The sequence below is a fragment of the Chrysemys picta genome, chromosome 7 (genome assembly GCF_011386835.1).
Source record: "Chrysemys picta bellii isolate R12L10 chromosome 7, ASM1138683v2, whole genome shotgun sequence".
NCBI lineage: Eukaryota > Metazoa > Chordata > Testudines > Emydidae > Chrysemys > Chrysemys picta.
Genome location: NC_088797.1, coordinates 100,297,320 through 100,322,640, shown reverse-complemented (window position 1 = coordinate 100,322,640; position 25,321 = coordinate 100,297,320). Strand labels below are relative to the sequence as shown.

General features: G+C 38.4%; 1 protein-coding gene across 13 annotated transcripts in view; it reads right to left on the bottom strand.

The window, feature by feature from the left end:
• Positions 1–25,321, bottom strand: part of CFAP46 (cilia and flagella associated protein 46) — a 182,418-nt gene that overhangs the window by 52,871 nt on the left and 104,226 nt on the right. For 12 of the 13 annotated variants that reach the window (XR_010589285.1, XR_010589286.1, XM_065552129.1 and 9 more), the window contains 13 exons: positions 23,978–24,161; positions 22,471–22,630; positions 20,620–20,843; positions 17,648–17,770; positions 17,296–17,349; positions 17,032–17,199; positions 10,107–10,255; positions 9,208–9,306; positions 8,769–8,898; positions 7,637–7,783; positions 5,935–6,135; positions 3,817–3,923; positions 779–961 (listed from right to left, as the gene is read on the bottom strand). Coding sequence is in view for 11 of the 13 variants with exons in the window: in XM_065552129.1 (XP_065408201.1) it covers positions 779–961; positions 3,817–3,923; positions 5,935–6,135; positions 7,637–7,783; positions 8,769–8,898; positions 9,208–9,306; positions 10,107–10,255; positions 17,032–17,199; positions 17,296–17,349; positions 17,648–17,770; positions 20,620–20,843; positions 22,471–22,630; positions 23,978–24,161 (1,929 nt within the window). In the remaining 2 variants the exon portion in view is untranslated. The remainder of the gene's footprint in view (positions 1–778; positions 962–3,816; positions 3,924–5,934; positions 6,136–7,636; positions 7,784–8,768; positions 8,899–9,207; positions 9,307–10,106; positions 10,256–17,031; positions 17,200–17,295; positions 17,350–17,647; positions 17,771–20,619; positions 20,844–22,470; positions 22,631–23,977; positions 24,162–25,321) is intronic. The other variant, XM_065552130.1, reaches the window with a different exon arrangement.

The window sequence follows — 25,321 nt, the reverse complement described above, 5'->3', positions numbered from 1 at the left end:
TTACAAGAGTAGTAGTATAAAATATTATTACTTCTATAATGCTATAAATATTCAAAATGCTCAATGAAGAACTAACTTGCATTGTTTGTGTATATTGTTTAAGACTCAAATACAAAAAGTAAATATTTAAGCATTAATTTTTTAAAGGCCTGATTCTTGGACCAAGTTAAGTCCCCTCTGCACTGTACAGCAACATAAAGAGGACTTAAAGATGCCCTAAATGGATAGGTGGAGAGTCTTCTGCCAGAAGGTATGCCCCAATGGCATAAGACTAGCATAGCTGGCTTTACGCTTCCCATTCTCCCAGTCTCTGAATAGGGGTGTCCTGGGAAAAGCTGGAAGTTGGAGTACACTGTGCTCTGGCAATCTCTAGCCATAACAAGAGCCCCTAGGGAATTGTTCAAGAGACATAAATTAAAGGAATCCTGTGGCTACTTTAATTTATGACAAGGGCTGGTTCAGCAATCAAATGGCCCTAAAATAGAAAGAATCCTTGATGCTTTATTCTGACCTCAAAGGTAGTGCAGATAATCATAAATCTTGTGAGAACAGCTGCTACAGGCATAGGAACAGTAAATCCTTGATTTTACAGAACACTTGTTGATATATGCCATCAAGAATGACAATATGAATCCAAAATCAGGATATAGAAGTAGGTGATATTATTAACCCTCATGTACTTTTTTCCCAGACAGCTGAAATCTTACTCTAAATCAGACACCTGAAGATTTTTTTAACTAAGGTGTAATAAACATTTCCAGCAAATTTGTAAGTTTACCTGTGAATATTTGCACGTTCCAGCAGGATCTCAGCACTGTGATCTTTATATCCATAACGAAGGAAGTCCTCCTCAATTTTAATTAATTCATCATATAGTTCCTGTAGCATACTTGATAACTGAGAGGACTCAGCTTTAACCTTCATGAAATTTTGGGCATGTTTTATTTGAATAAGTGTTCTCCTATGGAGAATAATAGAATATATGCTAGTATGGGGTTAAGAATTGTGAGAAACAACTTAAGTATCAACCTCATATTTGTGTCCAAAAACTGCTGTATTATTTTTCTTTCTGCCTCCCTTTCTATTTTTTCTGTCTGTAATAGATCTGGAGGAGGAACCCTTCTAATTCTTTATATAACCTTAATATGCTCTAACAATTAGATGTAGTTTTAAAATAGAATACACAAAGCATGGCTTTCAGAAACAAGGTTTCAACATCATCTGTGTGATGCCATGGTGCCAATTATTAGATGCATATTCATTTAATACATTTACCTAGGTCTAAGCAGTCATTTAAAAGATAGCTAAATTGAGAAGTCCATATTCAGCTAAAATAAAAACTACTGGAGTGAAATTGTAATTATAAGAAAAAGGAGACAACTGAGCAGTAAATTGGAAAGAGATAGCCCTTAGTCTGATAGACAGGGCCGTCCCTAGGGGGGCGCGGGGCCCAGGGCGGAAGTGATGGATTCGTCTCTTCCGGGACTGACCGCGCCAGCCAATCGCACTGGCCAGCAGGGCCTGCAAAGCACAGGGCCCGGAGCGGTCGCCCCGATTCGCCCCACCCAAGGGATGGCTTTGCTGATAGATGTATGTATCTTCTTAGTTGAAAAAAATCAAGTAAGAAAAGGACCCAGTTAATAGGTCCATTATATCTTGCCCATATAATCCCAATGCTACTGGACTTTGGAAAAAATGTTATTGATCTGAATATTATGGACATCCCTCCTTTTCCTACCCACCCAAATTCATATTTTAACATCTCAAATAACACCTTTCAAGTAACATGATTTAAAATATATAACAGAGGGTAAAATAAACATGGGTTTCACTATCACCAAATTAACCCTTAGGGTATGTCTACATGTGAGCTGGGAGATGTGAATCCCAGCTTAGGTAGACAAACTCTGCTATTGCACTAAAAATAGCAGTGTAGCCTGGGTAGTAGCATGGGCATCAGCTCAAACTAGTATCCAGTGTATGTTCCCAGGGTGTCCAGATGGGTTTCTATTTGGGTGCTTAGCCTGAGCTGCTGCTCAGGTTATCCTGGCTACACTGCTATTTTTAGCATGCCTGCTCTAGCAGAACTAGCGTGGGTACATCTATGTGAGCAAGGAATCATACCTCCCAGCTCAAATGTAGATGTACATTCTGCTAGGGTTTAAATGCACAGGGCAAAGGGCTTCTTCCTGGATCCCTCTAACTTAGGTTAGATTATAGTGCTCGGTAGCACATTCCAAAGGTAGTCCTAATAAACTATATTTCTGATTTTAGACTATTACTTCTGTTAGTTTAAACACATCAGCCTCAGGCAGGTAGGGCAAACGATATAAAAACGTAAGATTCACAAGGGTATGTCTACGCAGCAAGTGGGAGGGTGCATTCCAGTTCTCATAGATGGACATGCTAGCTCTGCTCGAACTAGCACACTCAAAATAGCAGTAAAACTGAATGTCTAGCTACCTCAGGGGGTATGCAGGCTTGTACTTGGTGTTAGCCTGAGCCACTGCCCGGGCTGCTGCAGCTGCACTGCTATTTTAATCTACTAGCTTAAACAGAGCTAATGCATATCTGTCTACCAGCACTGGGAAGCATGCATCCAGGTGCTGTATAGACAGGGCCGGCTCCAGGCACCAGCTTAACAAGCAGGTGCTTGGGGCGGCCAAGGGAGAGGGGCGGCACCTGCGGCAATTCGGGGGCGGCAGGTCCCTCACTCCCTCTAGGAGCGAAGGACCTGCCGCTGAACTGCTGCCGTTGCCGATTGTGGCTTTTTTGTTGTTGTTTTTTTTTTGCTTGGGGCGGCAGAAATGCTGGAGCCGGCCCTGTGTATAGACATACCCTTAGATTTTAACACTTAACGGGGCTACATGCAATATACAAAATTAGGAAAGGAGAATTAGGCGTTAAAGATTAACACCATCAGAAGAAAACACTCTTAAGCATACATAGAAAATATCAAAGTAAAGTTGGGTTGAATGATAAATGACATCCATATTCCTATCTAAAAGTCATAAAATAGGTTATTTCTTACACAAATGTTCTGGGCTAGATCCTCAGCTAGAATAGACCAGCATTGCCATGGAGAATTTGAGAAGGGACAGTAGTCAAACCCACAATGTAAACTGTTATTTGCTTCCCAATGAGGAAAACGGCATCATTAAACTAAGAACTCAGACCTTCATTCCAATCAGAGGATGAGTTTTGAAATTTGCCTTTATTAAAAAAACGTTCTCTCAGACTGACAACTTTCCCCAGAGGAAAAATTCTAGACTGTGAGTTTTGTGAGTATCATTGCTTGATGGCTTGTGGCTACCATAACACTTTGTGTTAAACAGCACACTGACGTCTACAAAAAACACAAACCTGTGACTCATATATAATAATTTAAATGCCAAAACTGGCAGAAAGAAAGAAGCAAGGCCTACTGATTAGATCACGACATTGGTTGTCAGGACTCGTGAATCCTGTTTCTACCAGAAATATTAACCAATCTGTATAAAAAAATGTAACATGATGTACTGAGACAATATCTTTAAGATGTTTTTAGGTTCTTGGAGGAAAAACATTATATAGTTACAAAGTAGTAGCTGGACAAAATAAATATGACAGATACACTCAGGGAATAGTAAATTGTATAAAAAACTCTGATAACAGAATGTCCATAGCAAAGGGAAACAACTTTATAATTTTAAAATTTACATCTAAAGTAAAGAAGCTTCTTTACTAATCATAACACATATAGCGAGTAGCATATCCCCCAAAAAACAAATACTACAGACATAATGCATATATATATATTACTATATAAAAAGTTACCTGGCTTCAAGGGATGCAATTATAAAACCCAGTTCAGACTTTCTGTTAGGTCTCTCCTCTAATGTAGATCTGAACACCTTTACAGTTTTTTGCAGAATTTTGCATGCCTGCAGATAACATTATAATTTATGTAACTGTCCTTTTATATTTCTATATACAATGTTAACCATTATTTTAGAACACACAATTGAGAAGAAAAACTTTGTTATTTTTTCCTAATGTTCTTCAAGATTATCAAGCTTATCTTGTACAATTTGCTCAGAATTTTAAAAAGTAACAGTATAGACAGGACAAAATTTAATTAACTATACTGATTTAATTATTCTACAAATATTCATATAGGGACAGCTTCTGATGCCCTTATGCTCACTGAGTAGCACATTACTCCACCACTAGCCACGCTGGGTTAAATAAGACTACTTGCAGAGTGAAGGCTTGTCTACACATGGCAGTAAATCCAGAATTAGGCCTGGTCTCCCCTGGGGGGGGAGGGGGAAGGGGGAGTGTCAATGTAAGATACGCAACTTCAGCTACGGGAATAGCGTAGCTGAAGTCGACGTATCTTATTTTGACTTACCTCCCATCCTCCTGGGGCGGGATCGACGGCCAGTGCGTTCGGGGATTGATATATCGCGTCTAGACGAGACGCGATCTATCGATCCCCGATAGATCGGTCGCTACCCGCCGATCCGGCGGGTAGTCTGGACGTACCCTTAGATAGGGTGTGAATTTAAAGCTGATTAACTATTCCTAATTAGCTCCATGTGTGGACACTCTTTCCCCAGAATACAGCATTCTTATTCCAGAATAAGAGCATCCACACATGGAGTTAATCAAGAACTATTCTGGAACAGTTTCCTGTATAGACAAGCCTTAATATAACTTAATATGATTAGAGGCGCCAAAATGTAGCACTTTGCAACCTGACAAAAACTATTATGGAACAATTTGAAGAACTGTTCAATTTTTAATCAGTTAGCATGTAACTAAGCATATAGAAGTATCAGGGAGTCTTTTTCTCTTACAAAGATTTTTTTCAGTTTCTCATGAACAGAAAACCAATATTATTTAAAACATTATCCCCTAAATGTCAATGACTAGAAGCTCTTGACTCAAAGACCAAATTATTTCTGCCTTAGCATTTAACTTCATGAAATTGTAGCTCATGTGCAGAGGGTTAAATAGTAAACGGATTTTTTAAAGCATTAACTAAGTACTGTATGCATTGTAATACATGCCTTCCTGGGTTAAAAAAAAAAATCACAAAACAAAGTACCTCCTGAGATTTAGGGATACGACTTCCATTTCATGAACTAGGTGAACTTCTATTTAAGTTAATGTAATTAGTCACATGCATCATATAGAAAAGAAAATGGACTCCTGAAATTGCAATTGCAACTTGTTATATTTTGAAAATGGATGTATACAAAATACTTTGTCTAACTGTAACTCACTGGTATTGTTAGTACTTTTGACATGTAAGTAAAACACCTTCCTTCTACCTAACCTTTCTTTTTTCTCTCTTATATGATTTCTACTGCACAGGATTTCTAAGTATGAAAATCAGGCGAATAAGTTATTCATGCTAGATTATAACTGTTGTTATTTAGTTGAAAAGATACAATATTTCCAGTGCACAAGCTGTAAGCTTATCTTCTGCTAAAACCACTAAATATCACCTGTCTGCTTCGGCCAAGAAATCAGTAAAAGGAGATGTATTGGAAGTGTGAAGAATGTGTATCAGTGTATGTCTACACCGCAATTGAACACACATGGCTGGCCTGTGTCAGCTGAGGTGGGCTCACCGGGCTTGGGCTACGAGGCTGGTTAAATGCAGTGTAGATATTTAGGCTCAGGCTGGAGCTTAGCTTGAACATGTACATTGAAATTAAACAACCCCATAGCCCAACCCCTCGGAGCCTGAGTCAGCTGACAGAGGCCAGCCATGGGTGTTAAACTGCAGTGTAGACATACCCTTAGAGAACAGCAATTTTATATGCACTAAATATTATTATATTTATTACATAAGTCAGAAGGCTATATAATACAATTTTTAAATATAATTTAGAGCTACATACTGTACCGGGAAAGGGAACAATATCCATTTTATTTTCTTACCACTCTCTCTTTTCCTTCCTTATCTTCCTCTAGAACTGCCTGTATGAGACTCAGAGTGCTATTGTACCAAAACTGTTCATTTCCTCCTATCAGTTGTGCCTTCTCAAGAAGTGCCTTAGCTTGCCCATGGTTCTTTTCCAGGTTAGCTAGTACAGCAAGAAGGTACAAGCATCTTGACACAGCATGTATGTCATTCATTTCCTAGGGAAAAAAACATTTCAGATATATTTAAAAGCAGAGATCCTACCTTGTCCTATTAACATTTAGAGACAAATACTGGGATAGGCACTGAAGCACAAAATCAGTGACAGTTTTGTGCATGTATCTGGCAGAAGAATTTGCTCTTTAGCATTCATGCTACTTCCTAGTGCTTTTTCAGACTACAAAAATTTGCCAGCTCATTTTAAGCATATTTTCTATTTCCAAACTATTGTCTATTTTCCTTTATCTCCCCAAGTGGATTCTTCTACACCATTGGTAAAACAAATCCTCTTTTCCCCTTTTATTAGATATTATACGTTCTGTTGTCAGTATCTGAGGCAGAAGAAATGTGATCACAGAGAAGAGTTTCAATGGGCCATATCCTCAGCTGGTCTCAATCAGCGTTGCTTCACTGACTTCAATAAAGCCCCGCTGATTTATACCAGTTGTGAACCTGGCCCAGTATCTTTTATGGTATAAGAAGATATTTTTTCATTTCACTGGACTTTGTTCACTGCCCAATACTAAATTCATGCTGTATGTAAAAGAAAAAATATTTGTTTAAAATATAATTAAAAGTATTAGTTGATATTTGTATTTGTCTAAAAATATAAAGACTTATTTGAAATGATGATGAAGGGCAGGAACAACTATTACAGATTAACATGATCTTCATGAGGAAAGCCACACTGCACACTGGAGAGCAACAGGATCTAACAAGACAGGACTTAAAGATATCTTTCATGCAGATCCTTTACATATTGAATTGGCAGGGATCAGACTGGTGAGGGCACTGTACTTAAACTCTGCCCAAAATTATAAGCCACCCCCCCCTGGCCCTTGCACACACACTATTCCTGCATAACTGGATGTTTTGTTGTTGTTGTTATTTTTTTAATAAAGACCAGTAGTGAAACAATTAGCAATATTGACTTCACATTGCCATAACTAGATTTCAGAGTCATCACACACACAGATGAGTAGGGGCAGGTCACAACTCTCAAGAGCAAATATTGAACTCCCGTGGAATAGCTAAACAAGCAGATCCTGAATTGATACATTGCTTCGGTATTACTAGAGGAGCATGCACAGATGCTGCCGCTACTTCACAGGGTGCATGGCATGCTCCATCCTATGCCCTCTCAGCTGTGAGGACAGCCTCAAGAAGGTAAGAGTTAACCTTGTTTGGGTGCCATAACTCTGAATCTCCATACTTTCAAATGTTTGGGTTTCTTTTAAGTTCAAGTACAAGACCTCGGCTTCTAATGGATGTAGTATTTTTTAAAGTAACTTCAGTGTTCTTTTAAGGATTTTGTAGCTTTAAGTATAGGATATATACTCTCAGTTTTACAAGGTAAACTCTGAGAGGTAATTTTCCAGCCTTTGGACAGTGTTTCTGCATTTTGACTACCATTAACATAAGTGACATTTTAATCATGCTAAACATTATTGCCTGTTTTACTAATTTTGTTTTCACAGACTTGAATTATTTCTGATCTACCTGTGTTGCACTGTGTGCCTCTGAAAGAAGTAACCTTGCTGGTTGATATAAGCCCAGCTGAATTAGTACTTCAGCTTTGTCAATCCACAAGTAAGGGAAAGAAAGTCCACTCAGCCCTTTTTCAGTTACTGCATCTAACTCCAAAATCTGAAAAATAATAAAACTTTAAATTACTACAGTATTTCAGAAAACTAGATTGAATCCAAATTAATATTTAAAATCCGACTTAATATTATACCTCATATTCATCTCTGACTATTAACCTAGAAATTAGAAGTTAAACTATAGGAGAAAACGTGTTTCCTGGGGCATTTGGACTTCACAGAAAACAAAAAGAATTTGCATAACAAATGTATAAGCTAAATGCAATACTGTAACTGACTTTTGGGTAGTGAAAATAATTTCTGTACTGTCCGGAAACAAAACTAAGATCGGAGGAGTTGACTTATTTTGTCCAGAATTAAGAGAGAGACAGGAGAAGACTATGTGAGAGTTAAAAGAGCGGGTGGAGGAGGAAGTCATTAATAAGATGGAAGAACTCGTGGGACCAGAGGGAGAGGCAAGAGGAAGATAATGAAGTAATATGGGGAAAAAGAGGAATGAAATGCAAACGAAGAAAAGAGTGGAGGAAAGCAACAAGAAAACATGGAATTATCTTGTAAGACTAAAGTAGGGGAGAGGAGAATTAGAGCTGGAATGTATCTCTTCAGCGCTGCTTGCAGGGGGAGTATCCAATGATGTCAGTGGAGGGAAAAGAAAGAAGAGAAGAGTGATATTAGAGACTGGACCTCCTTTTCCTGTTCCTCGATCTTTGCTGTTGAGGTGGGCTAGCATTAGAGAAAAAATATCACTGCCAGATACTGGAAAGAGCAACAGTGAATACAGCTTCCGGTTTTCTTGCTCTGCATCAGTTCCTGATGATGAATAACTTCAACTCACATGCTGATAACCTCGGTCAGAGGAACCTAAGTAGCATATATTTTAAAGAACAGCTAAGGTTCAAGAAATATGGTTTCTACAGTTTAAAACTGTAACTGATTGAAATCAATAATGTATCATACTCTGTCTCGAAAAACACAGTGAAAATAGAAACTTTGCTCAATATAGTATGTGTGGAATTGAATTAAACAACCTTTTCCTTTGCAGTAAGTGAGTTCTTATATCCATTATTATGTGATTTGCTACATTTAGATAATCCATTTCTTTCCTCCTCCTTAGGTTGCACATTTTTTCCATTTTTTAATGCAATCTCTTGTCTATACCTAAATTGTAGGGGGGGGGGAGGGAAGGAAATTAAAAATATTGTTTAAAAATATCTTTAAACTGAAGTGTTATTATACTACACAGATTTATGACAGTAATTCTGTAAATATGTGTGAAATGCTTCATACACAATGTGGTGCTAGGAGATGGTGTTTTAAAAATAAAATTATTATCATTCTAACTTTATAATGCGCTGCATAGTTTCCATGTTACCAGATGACTAGATGACATCTTGAGGTCCCTTCCAGTCCTATGATTCTATGAAAACAACAAAGCTACACAAAGTGCATTGCAATAAGAACACATACTTTGCCTGTTCCACTTCATTAACGTATGCTTCTCCAACTGCTTTCTCGTGATATGAGAATGCCTGACTCAATTTTATATCGGAACATACCAGGTTGATTCTGTGAAAATAAAAAGATTAGTGTGCATAATGATCACAAAAATGAAAATATTGCCTACAAAAAACAAACTTTCTGAAAAAGTGTATTTTTATGCTTTCCATTCTTTTTTGGTAATTTTGACTAATATAGCCAATAACAACAGAATTCTGTGAAGTTTAAATCTGGAAAAAATTCAATACATTTTTGAGAAAGTTTTTAACATCTAACATGTTAGATCCTTAACAGATTTTATGCTCTTAACAGAAACACAAAATAAGTGGGGAGCTGAGAATTTTGGCCATCTGAAAATGTACCCCTTAAAAAGAGAATTGTTGCTTCAACTGTGAATGCAAATCTGAGTACAGCAGTGGGAGAAAAAGACACAACTGCTCAATACATTGTGGGGGTGCAAGCAGGGACGCTTGGCCTCAAACTATGTTAAACTATTTAACCGGTACGTCTCTTTTTTTAAAAAGTGAGGTTGTTTCCTAATTCCTCGGTGTTAAAAGAATTACCAACACTTTTCATTTTGAGGGAGATTTGCCAAATCCTGTAAATACTTACCACTTAATAATATAAGTACTCTTATTGGATTTCATGCCAGAAAAGAAAGAAACAAACCATACTGAATATTGTTAAACATTATGTATGTTAATAAAGAGGACAAATCAATTTTAAAATGATGAACAAGGTAAAACAATGTAAATCATAAAAGGGATGGTTTACATAGTGTAATTGAGGATCAGTGTACAAAACGGAGGGGGCTGGTGTGGCTTTTCATAAACATCTCCATTTAGCCAAACCAAGTAACTTATACAAACCGAAGATGGTAGAGATCAGACAGACTTTTACTTTCCACAACATCATGAGCAATAACCTCAGCCAGCTGAAAGACGGGAAGAGTAAAGTGGTTGCAAGAAATTTTCTGCAGCTCCTTAGCCAAAAGGTCCATAAAATATAAAGTGTAAGTCTAAAAATAAAAAACAAATAATAAATTCTGTACCAATTGTTGGTATTTTTAATTCAAACTATTAGTTCTTCTTTCTTCAACTGTACAAGCTAAACAAAAAATCCCAACATAAATCTTATCCTCCAGACATATATATGGCTGTATTAAGACATGCTTAATTGGATCTTCAGTCTTTGATGCTCAACAGATCAGAATTTTACAATTCTAAGTTTTGAGCCACTGAAATACCTCACTTACAGCTCCTGTGCAGAGCACTGGCTACTACTCTAAAAGACAAAAAGAGTATTAAAGAAAATAGTTAGCACTTAGGTAAGGAATTGGCAGACAATCACTAACTTCCCTATCTCTCCCCACAAACAGCTGATGTCAAAAAGATTTGTAGAGAGCAGTAACTGAATGCAACTCTGAACCCAACTGCAGACAAAGAGGGACTGAGAAATGAGAGTTATTTGGTAATGAGTTGCACAAGAAAGCAAACATATGCTTCCTCCTGGTATGGAAGATGACTTTTGAAGTTCTGACCTATAATGAACCAGAGCTATGAGACTCAGGGAGTGGACCACTCGTTACCGCTAGCATTTTGATGAAGAGGTTACTCATGTTGTGCAGTAACTGGAATTCTTCAAGATGTGTGTCACTGTGAGTGCTCAACTTCAGGTGAACTCATGTCTTTGACTGGAGATTTCGGGTAACAGTGCCCATTTGACCTAGGCAAGCAGCCCACACATTTTCATGACCCGCACTGAGGCTACATGGGGCTATGTGGGCGAGCTGCACTCAGTTCCTCCTCCATTGCAAAGTCTCACAAAGGAGATTCTGATGCAGAGGGGAAGGAGGGAGGGTAGCGGAGCACCCAAAGGGACACACATCTTGAAGAATTCCAGTTACTGCACAGTGTGAGTAACCTCTTCATCAAAATGCTAGTGGTAACAGGTGGCCCACTCCCTGGGTCTAATAGCTCTGGTTTATTACAGAATCTTCTTTGAGTAGTGTGCCTGGGGGTGCACCACTTCAGGTGGTTCCCAAGCAATACCCCCTCTAAGCAGGTACAAGGTTCAGAGCAGAGTCCAATACAGAAGAGAGAACTGCACTGCCTACAGCTGCATTTGATCTTGCAGCAGACACCATGGCACAATGACTAGACAAGGTATGCAAGAGGACCATGTTTCTGCTTTACAGTAGTCTGCAATGGATACATCCTTATGTCAGGATACAGAAGTAGAAAGTGCTCTAGTGGAATGTGCTGTCACTCTTGAAGGGAGTTGAAGCTGAGCTTGGTCATAACAGATCTTAATACATCCAGAGACCCACTTTGATAACCTCTGTTTTGAAATAACCAAACCCTTACTTCTGTTCACAATGGGGACAAATAGTCAAGGAGCTCCTCTAAAAGTTGTGGTCCTATCTCAGTAAAAAGCTAAGGTTCTCCAACCATCTAGGGTATGGAACATGGTTTCTTGACAAGTCTGATATGGTTTTGGGGGAAAAAACTGGGAGATGAATGGTTTGATTAATTCCAAGGATGCCTTCGGTAAAAATCTGGAATGGGTCTGCAGTGACACTTTCTCTCTGGTGAATACTGTAAAAGGGGGGGGGGGGGGAGTGTCTCCCATTAAAGCCCCCAATTCTCCAGCCCTTTGGGCAGAAGTTATAGCTACCAAGAAAGCCATCTTCATTGACAGATCTAACAAAGAATATATAGCTGGTGGCTCATAGGCAATTAAGGACTATGTTCTGGTCCAAGCTAGAGCAGGGCCTCTGATTTGTGGGAAGAGATTTGACAAACCTCTTAGGAATCTTACCGTGGCTTGGTGATGAAGAGCGAGAAAAAAACCAACCTGTGTAGAAATGAAAGGTTGTTATTGCTTCTAAGGGTTCCCCAATAGAGTTCACAGAAAAGACACAATGTTTCCGATTCCAACTGGTAATCCAATACTCTGAGAAGGGGGGAAAGAACTGGTGAAATCTGATGACTGCTTCCATTTCTGGAGATAAAGTATTTCTTGTAGATTCTTTTCTACTGTTTAATAAAATGTGTTGTACCTCTGATGAACAGGATACCTCTTCTATTCCTAGATTCATTGAGGAACCATGCTTGGAGCCTCAGAACATGCAGGCTGCAGTGAAGTGTTCAACTGGTATCCTGAGTCAGGAGGAGAGAAGTGATCGTAAGTCTCCATTGAGGGCAAGAGATTAGTCTGATTAGGTAGGAATACCAAACTTGTCTTGGCCACATTGGTGCAATCACTATGACCCTGACCTGATCCTGGTTGAGGATCTTTAACAGTAGCAGAGTTGGTGGAGATGCACGGAGAAGTCCCTTCTTCCTTGAGATGACAAAAGCATCTCCTAGGGACTCGGGATTGAGACCCCCTCTGGAACAATAGCTGATGCATTTTGCTTTATCAAACATGGCAAACTGATTGACCTCCAAGAGTCCCCAGACTAGGAATGTCATGTGGAGGATTTGGGAGTTTAATTTCCATTCGTAATTTCAAGAGAAATGTCTGCTGAGGTAATCTGCCATGGTGTTCTGAATACCTGAGAGATATGAAGCTAAGATAACTATCTAGTTGGCTATACACCAATTTCACAATTTTATTGCTTCAGCACAGAGAGAGGGGGAACGTGCTCCTCTCTGACAGTGATGTAATACATGCATGCCACTTTGTCTGTCATTATCTTTATAGACTGGGACCTAATTAGCAGTAGGAAGTGTAAGCAAGCATATCTGACTGCTCTCAATTCCAGATTTATATGAAGAAGCTGCTCTTGTAGTCACCATTTGCTCTGAACCAGATGTATCCTCCAACCCCAAAATGAAGTGTCTGATGTTATGACGATCATAGACGGATTCTGGAAGAACGGAACACCTGCACATGTTTGAGCTGGGTACTTCCACCAGTTGAGTGTTTGTATAAGTCACCATTTGCAGTCATCCCTGTAGACTTCTGAGATGTAGTCTGGCATGTTACACTACAAAGACACAAGCTGACATGTGTCCAAGCAGCTGAAGACAATCTCTTACTGTTACTTGAGGACTGCACTGAATCCTGGAGATGAGAATTGTTAGAGCAAGAAGTCTGCTGCTCTGTCTGTCAGTGCATCCGGGAAAGCTCCTATGAAGTCTAGATGCTGTGTTGGAGTGAAAATGGACTTTCTGGAATTTATTTGGAGGCCCAGACTGCCAAAAAAAAGTATACATCATCTTCATTGCTGCCAACACTTCCTGACATGATGTGTCCCAATCAGTCAATCATAAGATAAGGGAAAACTACTATATCCAAATGATATAGGTGGGTGGCAACTACCACTAGAATCTTTGAGGATATTCTCGGGGAGAAGATAGACTGAAAAAAAGTACCCTGTATGGGCAGCGCTCGTTGTTGATCAAAAATTGAAGAAAACTTTTGTGTGAAGGGTAAATAACAATATGAAAGTGTGTGGGCCTTGTTGGCCTGAGAGTCATAAACCAGCCCCCCCAGCCCCAATTCAGCCTGGCCCCGAAGATTCCACGGCGGGGAGAGGCACCTCTCCCCACTCAACCCAGTGCTGCTGTGGGGAGAGAGAGCTGGAGGGAGTCCTCTCTCCCTGCCGTAGCCCCAGGGCAGCCTGCACCCCAAACCTCTCATCCCCAGTCCCAACCTCCAGAGCCCACACCCCCCTGCACCCTAACCCTCTACTCCAGCCCTGAGCCCCGCATCATTGGCCCCACCCCAGAGCCCGCATCCCCAGCCGGAGCCCTAAGCCCCTGCACCCTAACCCTCTGCCCCAGCCCTGAGCCCCCTCCCACACTCCGAACCCCTTGGCCCCACCCCATCACATGAATTTTAGTATGTGCACCAATATGGAGGTGATGTGTGACACATCACCTCCATATTGGTGAACAAAATTCATTCTGCACATCCGTGGGAAAAATTAGAGGGAACACTGGTCTCCATCCTGAATTTCTGTTGTTTTACATATCTGAGGGGGCCCAAATGGAGACATTCATGTGTGTTCATGCCATGTGGGTTCCATCTGGGATCTATCCTGCTGTAGTACATCAGTATAAGAGGGACAGCAGTGTGTCCTGGAATAGATAAGGGAACCCTAGATGGATACTTGAGAGTCTGAAGATTCCTCCTCCACGTACACCAACGGTGGAGATAGCTGTTTCATTTACAAGAAAAACGAGGGTGAATGTGGTGGTCTAGGAAGTAGGGGCATCAATGACCAAAAGAGTCTTGATGTTGACATACCCCTAGCACTCATTAACAGAGGCGACTTCGGTTCCGAAGATACTATCAGTCTATAGGGTAGTTAAATTCGTGCTGTAACGATGGTGTCCAGGAGTGGGTTGAGTTAGAAACTGTGGAGGACGGCTCTGGGGGATGGATCACTTGATGATTACCTGTTCTGTTCATTCCCTCTGGGGCACCTGGCATTGGCCACTGTTGGAACACACGATACTGGGCTAGATAGACTGTTGGTCTGACCGAGTATGGCTGTTCTTATGGTACTGAAGAAGCTGGTACCAAGCCCTTGGCATGGGAGTGAGTCAGTGTCAATTCCCTTAGTACCATAAGCACCTGAGTGGTCTTTGCTACTCCTGACTTTCCTGTTACTGGTACTGAATGTTGTTTATGGCTCAGCTTAGAACTCTTCACCACCTTGTCTCTGCTGCTCTGTGTAGGGGTACCCGAGCTTGGTACCGTGTCTGTCTTAGACAACTGACTCCTCTTCGTCTTTGTGGTATCGACATGGTTCAGAGTCTGAATGGAATTCCCCTTGGGACCTGAGGTCTCCATACTCTTCTTGTGTGTCAATGATTGAGATTTTCTTGGAGTTTTACTCATTCCCTTCTACTTAGAGGCAGGTATTGAAACTACCTTTGCTGAAGTCTTTGGTACCGTAAATGTACTCAGTGTCATGGTACCACCTATGTCTCTAGCTTTGTCTAGGGACCCAGATGTGGATGTGGATGGGGGCACTAGTGATAGTGGGATGCCTATGTAAAGGGAGGTCCACCAAACGTCCATCATCAGGAATTTAAACTTGAGCTCCCTATTTTTTTGGGATCTACTGTTGAACGAAGTGCAGATCTTGCACTTATTAGGAATATGGGTATCATCCAAACAGCAAAAACACTGTGGGATTCCCTGTTGCTGACTCGGACAGCCTCACAACATTCCCGAGCAAATTAACAACAAACTGTCCCCTACTGAAGGCAAAATACATTTAACACTATCTAAGAATATGCATGAACAACAAATTAAAAAACAAAATTCAAAGGAAGGAAAGGCTTTCCAACAACTGCAAACACTATATACTAACTAACAAACTAAATTCTGAATGCTAGTAGAGAACAGGCACAGTTGTAGACTCCACCTCAGGCCAAAGGCAGTTGAGAAGGAACTTGGATGCTTTGCGTGAGTGGCCCCATATAGCCTCAGTGTGAGGCACAAGGATGTATGGAGTGCATGCACAGGCCAAACAGACACCGCTACCAAAAATCTCCAAACAAAGGCAGAGGGTGTAGATCACCTGAAGTGGAGCACCCAGAGGGATGCTACTTGAAGAAGAATTAAAAGATCCTCAGGCCAAAATGACTGTTATCATTAGAATTTTCATAATTACTATAAAGCATTTATAGATGTGCATAATTTCCCATGGATTAGCTTGTGAGCCTCTTACTGCTATTGATGAGCACTTATTCACATGGGCAGTCCCACTGGTTTCATCAGTGGGAATAATGGGTCCCAATCTGGTTCATTATGTTTTGCATTCACATCTTCTCTGACATTGGATAAAATCTGCCAGAAAAATGAAGCTGATGGAGATTTATATCTGATCGAGAAAATCTTATGCATCGACTATTTGTTGTACATACATTTTCAGTTATGTACTGCCAGCATACCAGATCCACTCAAAATTCACCTCTACCATCAGCTGAGGAAATACAGGGTTGTTTTAAAGATACATATCAACAAAAGAATATGCAACTGGCATGAACATTTTTCACAAAGTGGTCACTCTACATCTGACCAATCAGTCCTCATTCACAAAGGAAACCTGCACAATAGTTTCAAAAGACAAATCTACGAGGCTAAATTCATAACTTTGCTAGACACTAAAAATCATTGACTGAATAGAGACCCTGGATTTATGGTTTATTACAACAATCTAACCCACTGACAACCCCCCTACCTCGCTGACTCCCCCCCCCCTTTCTTTCTCCCCTTTGACTAGAGGGGTGTTAACAGACCACTTCACCTTGAACGTCAGTCCCTTGAAATATGTGTTAACTACTTATGCTAAGCAATCTGTTTCACCTTGTATTTAGCTGTGACACTGAGTATATTTCCCACACCTGAAGAAGAGCTCCATGTAAGCTTGAAAGCTTGTCTCTCTCACCCACCTTGTCCAACTGGCATAAAGGAATTTTAACTAAAGACCATTTACTTAATAACATTTGATTTAAAGAAACCCAAATCTAAACAAAAAAATTCAAATGGCACAAAATCTAACATTATGTAAAGTTTCACATAATGTTAGAACACCTACAGAATAAAAAGGAATGTGTTACCCCTTTTAAGCCTGTTTCAGAACATTATAATTATGGAGTTGCAAACAGCACCTTCATAATATAAAAGGAGACAAGGGAAAGAAAAAAAATCTTATTAAAAACTGTTTGCAAAAAGCATTGACTATATACCCACAAAAACTAATGTCTAGGATTGGTCTCAGCTTTTATTTTCCTACAATAGAGCAATGATTTTGAAATGTTTACTCACAGGTACCAGAATATTATCCCGGTTAATAACATAACAGCTTGTTTCCTGTTTAAAAGCATCTCTAACTTCATCAGGGCAGTCATAGCTAGCCCATTCCTCCACACTCGCTGGTAATGCTTCAACTGGTCCTTTTCGTTTAGGCTTCTCCTTCATAACTGAAGACTGGACCTTTAATTAAAGGAACTCTTTAGAGAGTTTATTTTTCTATAGGCATTATATATTTACTTAAACATAACTGTTTCAAAGAGGGAAAAAGAAAGATACCTGTTTGGCATCCTTTTGGGCTTGGTCTTTTTTAAGGGTGGTTGATTGTGGGTTCTGGAAAGCAGCAGGTGGTGGGTTTTAGCCAAAGAAACGTACACAAAAGGGAAAAAAGAGAAGAAAAGGTATTTGTAAACTGATGTCTTCTGCAGATCGACATGCCTAATTTTGCATATCTACTACATGGACTCAAAAGTTCTCTCCCACAGAAACAAAAATTCAATGATATGAATGACCCTCACATGAGGGCACTGTAATGCCAATTTCTATAATTTTGTGCTTGAAGAACTGACCTCAGAAACACTATTTACTGAAGTAAAAATATCTAGATTTTTCATAAAGAGGAGTGCCTTACTTGTTTTGCATCCTTTTTGCCTTTATCTTTCTTAGGTGTGGCTGACTGTGCATTCTGGGAAGCAGTAGATGGTGAGGATTTTGGTAATGCTTTTATAACAGATCCAGCTGCAGACAATGAAACCTAGACAAAAATAATTACAATTATTTAACTTTAAAGTGCTGTCCTTAGTTACCAGAAACAGAATCACACTCCATTATGTTGACTCAAGACTACTCTCACAGAGACAGAAAATTTCAAAGGCTCCTAGACCCCTGACATTATGATTATTTCTACAAGCATTTATGAAGTCACCATAGTGCACTTAAACAGCTCAAGTGTTATTATTGAACACAGATGTTCAGTTTGGGTACAGAAAGTGACAGTCTTTGAAATAAATACCTAGATCATTTAGGACTTTACAACCATCACCTTACTTTCACACTACCATGAATGGGGAGCCTGTGCACAGATGAAAGACAAGTATAATATGCTCCTCCAGGTCTGCCCTATTGCAAAAGTGTAGTGTAGCACAGTGTATGCTGCATTAACTGAAGCTCCAGAATGTGAAAGTATCTGGAGAAAATCTCTCTCTTTCTCTTTGTCTTGTAGCAGCAAAGCTTTGATGTCCTGATTCTCAAGGAAGGAGAGAACTCCTTACTCTTTTTGTTATTGATCTTGACTAAAGTATAATTAGGATAGTAATTTGGTAGGCTATTTGAACAATACTTTCTGTTAGAGGTGATCAAAGTCCACAAGACATCCTGTGGACTAAAACTGGAACACTGGCTACATGTTCCATAATCTATCAAGATTTCACACTGGGTCTTTACCATATGGCCCTATGTGTATTTTTTTAAAGGCATCTAACATTTCATGGTTTTATTTAAGCTTTCAGAAATTACTCCATTGCCTAACAGATAGTTACTGAAGAGTTTTAAGATTCTAGAGTCTCACCTGGAAATGAAAACAAGCATCAGGATCCCTGAAGAGTTCAAAAGACTTTGGCCTGGTCCCCACTAACCCCCCACTTCGGACTAAGGTACGCAAATTCAGCTACGTTAATAACGTAGCTGAATTCGAAGTACCTTAGTCCGAACTTACCGCGGGTCCAGACGCGGCAGGGAGGCTCCCCCGTCGATGCCGCGTACTCCTCTCGCCGAGCTGGAGTACTGGCGTCGACGGCGAGCACTTCCGGGATCGATCCCAGAACATCGATTGCCTGCCGCCGGACCCGGAGGTAAGTGTACCCTTAAACATGTCCTTCTCATTCATCTTCAATCAAATCTGCTCTATTTTAAATCCCAAACAAGCTTCACATCACACAGTTTAGCAAGCTTTCCTGTTTCTCTTTATAAACAACCTACTTTCAATTCTAAAATGCCTTATATGAAAAGTTTGAAGCTCACAGTAATGTTAATATATAACAGTGACATTCAGACTGGAGCTCACAAGCCGCAAGTGGCTCTTTAATGTGTCTCCTGCAGCTCTTTACAGCACATATTAAAACTCTGTGTGATTTGATTATGAATCAACCTAAGTTATTAAGCATTCAAAATGCTTTTACTATAGTATTAACCAATTGTAGTTGATAAAATAATAATACTTGGTCAGTCATTTTGCTGTGAGAATTTATATATATATATACACACACACACACAAAATATTTCCCATCATACTGTTTAAATATGAATATATAATACTATAGTAAATGAAACAATGAATTCAGACTACTGTGGCTCTTTTGGGTAATGTTCGCTAATTTGGCTCCTGAACTGCTGAGGCCTGAGTAGCACTGATCTATAAGTATTAGCCCACAGACAGCTACTGCCATTGTCCTGTAACAGACACTGACAATTGCACTAGCTAACTTTGATGTTTATTCATCTACTATCATTATCTTGAAATCATCCTGTTTCTCTTAGTCAAGTACAGAATATTAAAAATTCTGATGATGTGAAATTTGGAAATGTTAGTCAGAATTTTATTTTCTAAAATTCCTATTTTCCAAATTTTATGTGTTATATAGTCCAAATTAATGTAACAATGAATGTCTGATAATTAGCAACATATGTATGTAGTAGGGTTCAGCTACAAGCTTTTATATTAAGCAATTACCAGCATTTGTAATCACTGGAAAAACAATAATACAACCTGGAACATACTGATTTGGATACCAGCTTCACTCTGCAGATCTCTCACCCACACCACTCAGGTGGCACTTACGATGGCATGTGGCATATATTGAGTTCAAGTACAGCTTTCACCATTTCAAAGATTTAAATAAATTAAAAACATTTAACATGCAGTTCAGTCCTTCTGATGTTTTCCATAAATGTCACTGGAAATTAGGCAGCCACATCAATGAAAAAATACAACATTTAATGAGGTTCATTCAATTTGATTTGAAATGCTGCAGAACAGCCAGAAGTGATTACTTTAGAGAATTAACAACACTCAGTGAATATTAGTGTTATGGTTTCATCACAAAATGTAATTGACTACTCAATTCACAGGGTTTAACTAAGTCAGATCATTCCTTTAGTTAAATTACATACCCTTTGAAATGATCTAAGTCACTACCTATCTGTAATTATTGTTCTTCACCAACAATATTGTGAATTCTGTAAATCATCAATCATGGTTCTTATTCTACCCTAGCTATTTAGATAGTAAAGTTTAGATACCATTGGAAGAAAAAGTGGATCCCCAGGCTCCAAAGAATATACACACCAATAGAGAGTAATGGCTTTAACTGAGCACTGTCTTTCTCTCATATGGCTGTTGGAAGAATTTGAACTACTCAGAGGTGCTCTCTAGTTTCTTGTGATAATTTTCTAATTTAAAGCTTAGAAATTGTAAAACTATATCATAACAATATTGTAAAATTTGATATATTATAATAAAGACAGTTAAAATAACAAAATACTGTCTCGCTATGTATTCATATATTAGATAAATTAAATGTGATTGGTAAATTCTGATCTTCTCACCTGCCAGATACGAATGATGTAAGCATAAGCCATCAAACAATGCTGTTGATGATAAGGTGAACTATGGCCAGAAATTACAGCCATTAAAGTATGTGCTCTAAACAAAGTTTCCAATTGCCTTATGTTTTTTAAATCTTCATTAGCAATTTGGGGAATTGTAACATTTACCCCAAAATCCACCTTCAGCTTTGCTGGAGATGGTATTTCTTGTTTGATGTTTTTCTCTGTTAAAAAACAACAACAAAACAATGTCAATGGTCTGACATTATACAGTATTTCAAGCCTTATTTAAAGTTGCATTTCTGAGGTGGAAATGAAAAAGAATACATTGATAGCAAGATGACCCTATTAGAAAAATGGAAATCCAACTTACCAAAGACGACCTTGCCATGATAGAATAATATTACTTCTATCATAGTTTTAATTATTAATAAAAACATAACAATATACTTAAAATTAACCCTAAGCAATGACAAAGCAAAGAAATGCAGAGTAAGGGCACCCTCATCTAATTGTGCCTGGTTAAAGCAGCCCATGGGGTGGATATTCTAACTTTCTGTTCTGGGCCCCCTTAAGAGTGTTGCTCTAACTGTTACTAGTTAAATGTGGAAGATTGTGGGATCTGAGATTTTAACAAAAATATCTATATTCCCCTAAAGGGGCAGAGGCAACTTTAATAAGTTCATAATTTGATCTACTGTTTTTCTTCTATTGTTCTCAAAATCCATGAAAATCTATATGTACACATTTTTATACAAAATGGTTAATGCTTTTCTTCTTAAAAGAGAACTCATTAAAGGGGCCCAGCATTCATCAACAACCAGTAAGATGGTGTGGAATGGAAGGGAAATACCATGAAAGAATAGAGATTAATTTTAAATTGCCATTACACAAACAATGGTAAGTAATATTTAAAGGAAAAAACACATGAATAGAACATTTTCAGGGCCATTTAAATTATGCAGTGTTAACAGAGGAATCGTGCATCTTTCACAACTGTATCTCATCACTTGTTCTTTTTTGACCCATCTCATCTATCTACATAAAAATAAGACACAAGTGGAGAAGATGTGAGTTAATGTCACACATTATTCTAGAAATTAGTTGCTTTCTTCAATTAGACTGGAACATTCTATCAAAACTAGTTACTGAGGCATTAGCAATGTAAATGCTACAAAGAGTAAAAACTTTTCGAAAGGGCCTAGTGACTTAGGAGCCTGAGTTGCTTTTTCAAAAATCAGGCTGGTGTTTAGGAGGCTGAAGTCCCATTGACAATCGTGTTTTACAATGGGACTTAGGCACTTTTGAAAATTTTACCCAGAGATTTCATAAAGTTAAGGGAAATAGGGTATAGGGATAAAGAAATGGGGTGTAGCTTCATAGTTTTAATAAGGGACTGGGAGTCAGAACACCAGATTCTATCTCTGGTCGTTGCATTGAGCATTCATGGGCAAGTGACAGTCTCTCTATGCCTCCATTTTGCTATCTGTAAAAGGGGTACAAACCAATTATTTACCACATCAACACTTGAGAGTTCTTGACAGTCTCTGGCACCTTTGTGTCAACCTGTTCCATTCCTTCTGTGATTTGTTTAAGGGCCTGATGCAAAGTTCTCTGCAGTTACTGACGTCAGTGAGTTTTGAATCAGGCCTTAAGTGAAGAAGCTCGGGTTTTTCATTTTGACTTCCTCTTTAAGTCTTTTGTAGATGAAGAAACATGTACTATATAAGGTCTTTTTATATTCTAAAAATGATCATGTGCTTTTATCCTATAAAAGGTAGTAAGACAAAAAGCATATACTATATTCATGTACTGAAATAATTTTGAAGGATAAGTACATCAGTTACACACCTTCTTCCTCAAGAGGTCCTTTGGCAAGTTTCAAATGTAGCAAGATATCTACTGCCCAGTCCAGATGTTTAATAGCATCATTAAGAGGAAACTGATTGCAGTATAACCATTCTGCAAATTCCATTAGATAATCAACTTTCTGCCACTCACTTTCTTGTTTCTACACAAAAGACAGAATGATTTAGTTCATATATTGTAGTTTGTAACATCAAATTACTGATACTAAGATCTATATAGATTTGTCATTAATTTTTTTGGAAGCAAAAATTTAATTTTAAATAGGCAATTTATTGACATTGCCTAATCAGGGAAAATGTATAACTGAATGTAATAAAAAAATCAGTATTAGTTAAATTTCTTTTCTTTTATTAAAGTCTCCATCAATTAGTTACTGTTGGGCCTTTTCCTCCTTGAGAAAGGCCAGGCAACAGTTCAAGTGTATTGACACAGAGTCCCAAGACAAACTATATCCACTTGGTTTTCTATCAGAAAAGTAATTTCAAAGTTGTGAAAAATAATCCACACCAAATTAACAAACTGACAAAATAATTTGCACAACATTTATTCTTTCTATTAAACTGAACTATTTTAAATTCTGATGAAAAATAATGCTAAATGAACATGTAATTAATGGTTTACGCTTATGTGTAATTCTAAAGTGATGGAGATATCAAAGAAATTAAATTATGTACAAACATTCTTCTCTTTTGCTCATTATCAGTCCATCACTATTGGGAAGGAGCTAAGCAGTGAGACAGTAGAATGGAGAACTGAGAGAAGAAGATTACAAATGGAAGATAAAGAATTGAAACTAACAATGGCCAGGTGTTGCATTAAAAGGCTCCCTGACTGGTGTTAAATCTGGTTCTGACCAGGATATTGCCAGGAGTACAGTGGAACGGGTCTCAATGCCTTTGGCCACAATTTTGGCAGCATCTATGTATACTTTTCCAATAAACATTTGATCCACTTTGCAATAGATTATTTAGCTCTTGAGGGTGGGCAATGCATGCATCCCCTAGTAGTTTTTATTTCTAATAAAGGTTTTGTGGCTTGTGAGTCAACTATCTCATCAACAGCCACATCCAAATCTATGGAAGTCAAGCAGAGTCTTTCCAATAACTTCAAAAGACTTTGAATTAGGCCTCAAATGATGATCTGCAGAGGCAAACTGATGGAGAATTATCTTTTAGGAAATGTATCTGATTATATTTGCAGGGTATGCATTTTATTCATGTAAAATGCTATCCCTTTTTCCATTTATACACACATTTCAATCAGGTGTTTTTTGAACACTGTGCCTTTCAAAGTTCAAATTAAATAAAGAAAAAGCTAACAATTATAAATCTTGTATTACTTGCTTTAGAAAAGGATGTCTGCATACCTCCTGGAATATTACCTCACAAACCACCTTTAAAGATATAGGTATATACTGTCACATACTTTCAAACTATACACTTAAAATTATATTCTATTAAGAGGCTATTAAAATTAACAACATAGAGACCTGTAAAGCTTCAATAGCATTCTGATAACAGGTTAACTGCCCAACAATGTCTTTGGAGATTGGTGCTAGACGATGCCACATATGTGACAAATAGTCCTCACTTTCATCCTTGAATTTCTGAATGTCCATCATAAAGTTACGTCCAAGTCTTGCCTTCACTATAACCATATGTTTGAAAATCAGGCTAAAAAAAAGTTTAGAAATTAATCAATTTCTTATCTGTACAATTATGCACTGTATCTTACAGTATGTTACAGTTGTGAATGTAACTGCACTTCACTACTCATCTTTCTTTTATAGTGAAGTCAAATTGCCTGCTCCTCTGGATATTTACAAACCTTAACTTTAGAAAATAAATTAGACCCTGATCCTGCAAAGATGCACATATGTAACCTTATGCACTGTGACCAGTTTCTTTGACATCGTGAGACTACACATAGGGGAAATCCTCAACTACTGTTAATCGTCATATCTCTGTGCTTAAATCTTTGCACATGTGTAAGTCTTTGCAGAATCAGAGCCTTAGGTTGCTTGTAGTCTAGTTTTAGAGTTTTATCCTAACTGGATTTAGAGCTGGGAAAAGTCCAAATTCCTGTTAATTTATCTTAAAAGGTGGTAGTACCCCCTCCTCCCCCGTTCTCTCACTCATCTAACATGAAATAGAGATTCAGACATGTGAAATTGTAGCCCGGCTCCAAGCAACACATTTAGATGTAAATGTTGCCATGGATTTTATGCAAAACAAACTGAATAATAACTAATCATTCAAATATATTTTAATAATGTATCAGCCAAACAACGTTCTTCAACCAGACAACGCATGCCTTGATGTTCAACAAGCCCGGTCATTAAATAAAATAAAAAATAAATATAATGTTTTATTATAGTATTTTGACTTAAATAATGAAATAAGCTATGTGAGGAGTCACCCCCTTCAAAGAGCCTCAGCTAAATCCACTGTAACCAATGAAGAGACCTAACCCCAAAGTCAGGAACAAGAGACACAAGAACTTAACGGAGAAATATGAAATATACCTCTGATGGGATACTATCTTAACTGGTTAAGCCACAGTGTTTGCTTGTCAACATTGTCTGGAGGGTTTACTTAGAGAAGTAACATATCACTAGCAAACTCCTATTTTGGCAGATGATATAAAAATAGACAGGTGTCATGAATACCAGTCAGGACAAAGAAATAATAAAGAGGGGAGCTGGAGAGGTTAAAATATGTGTGGAACTCTCATTGAAAAATGCAAGGATAACAACATCGGAAGGAAATAACTATGATCATATATTTTATATTATTGTTTTATTACAGTAGTGATCAAAAGTCTAAATTAGAGG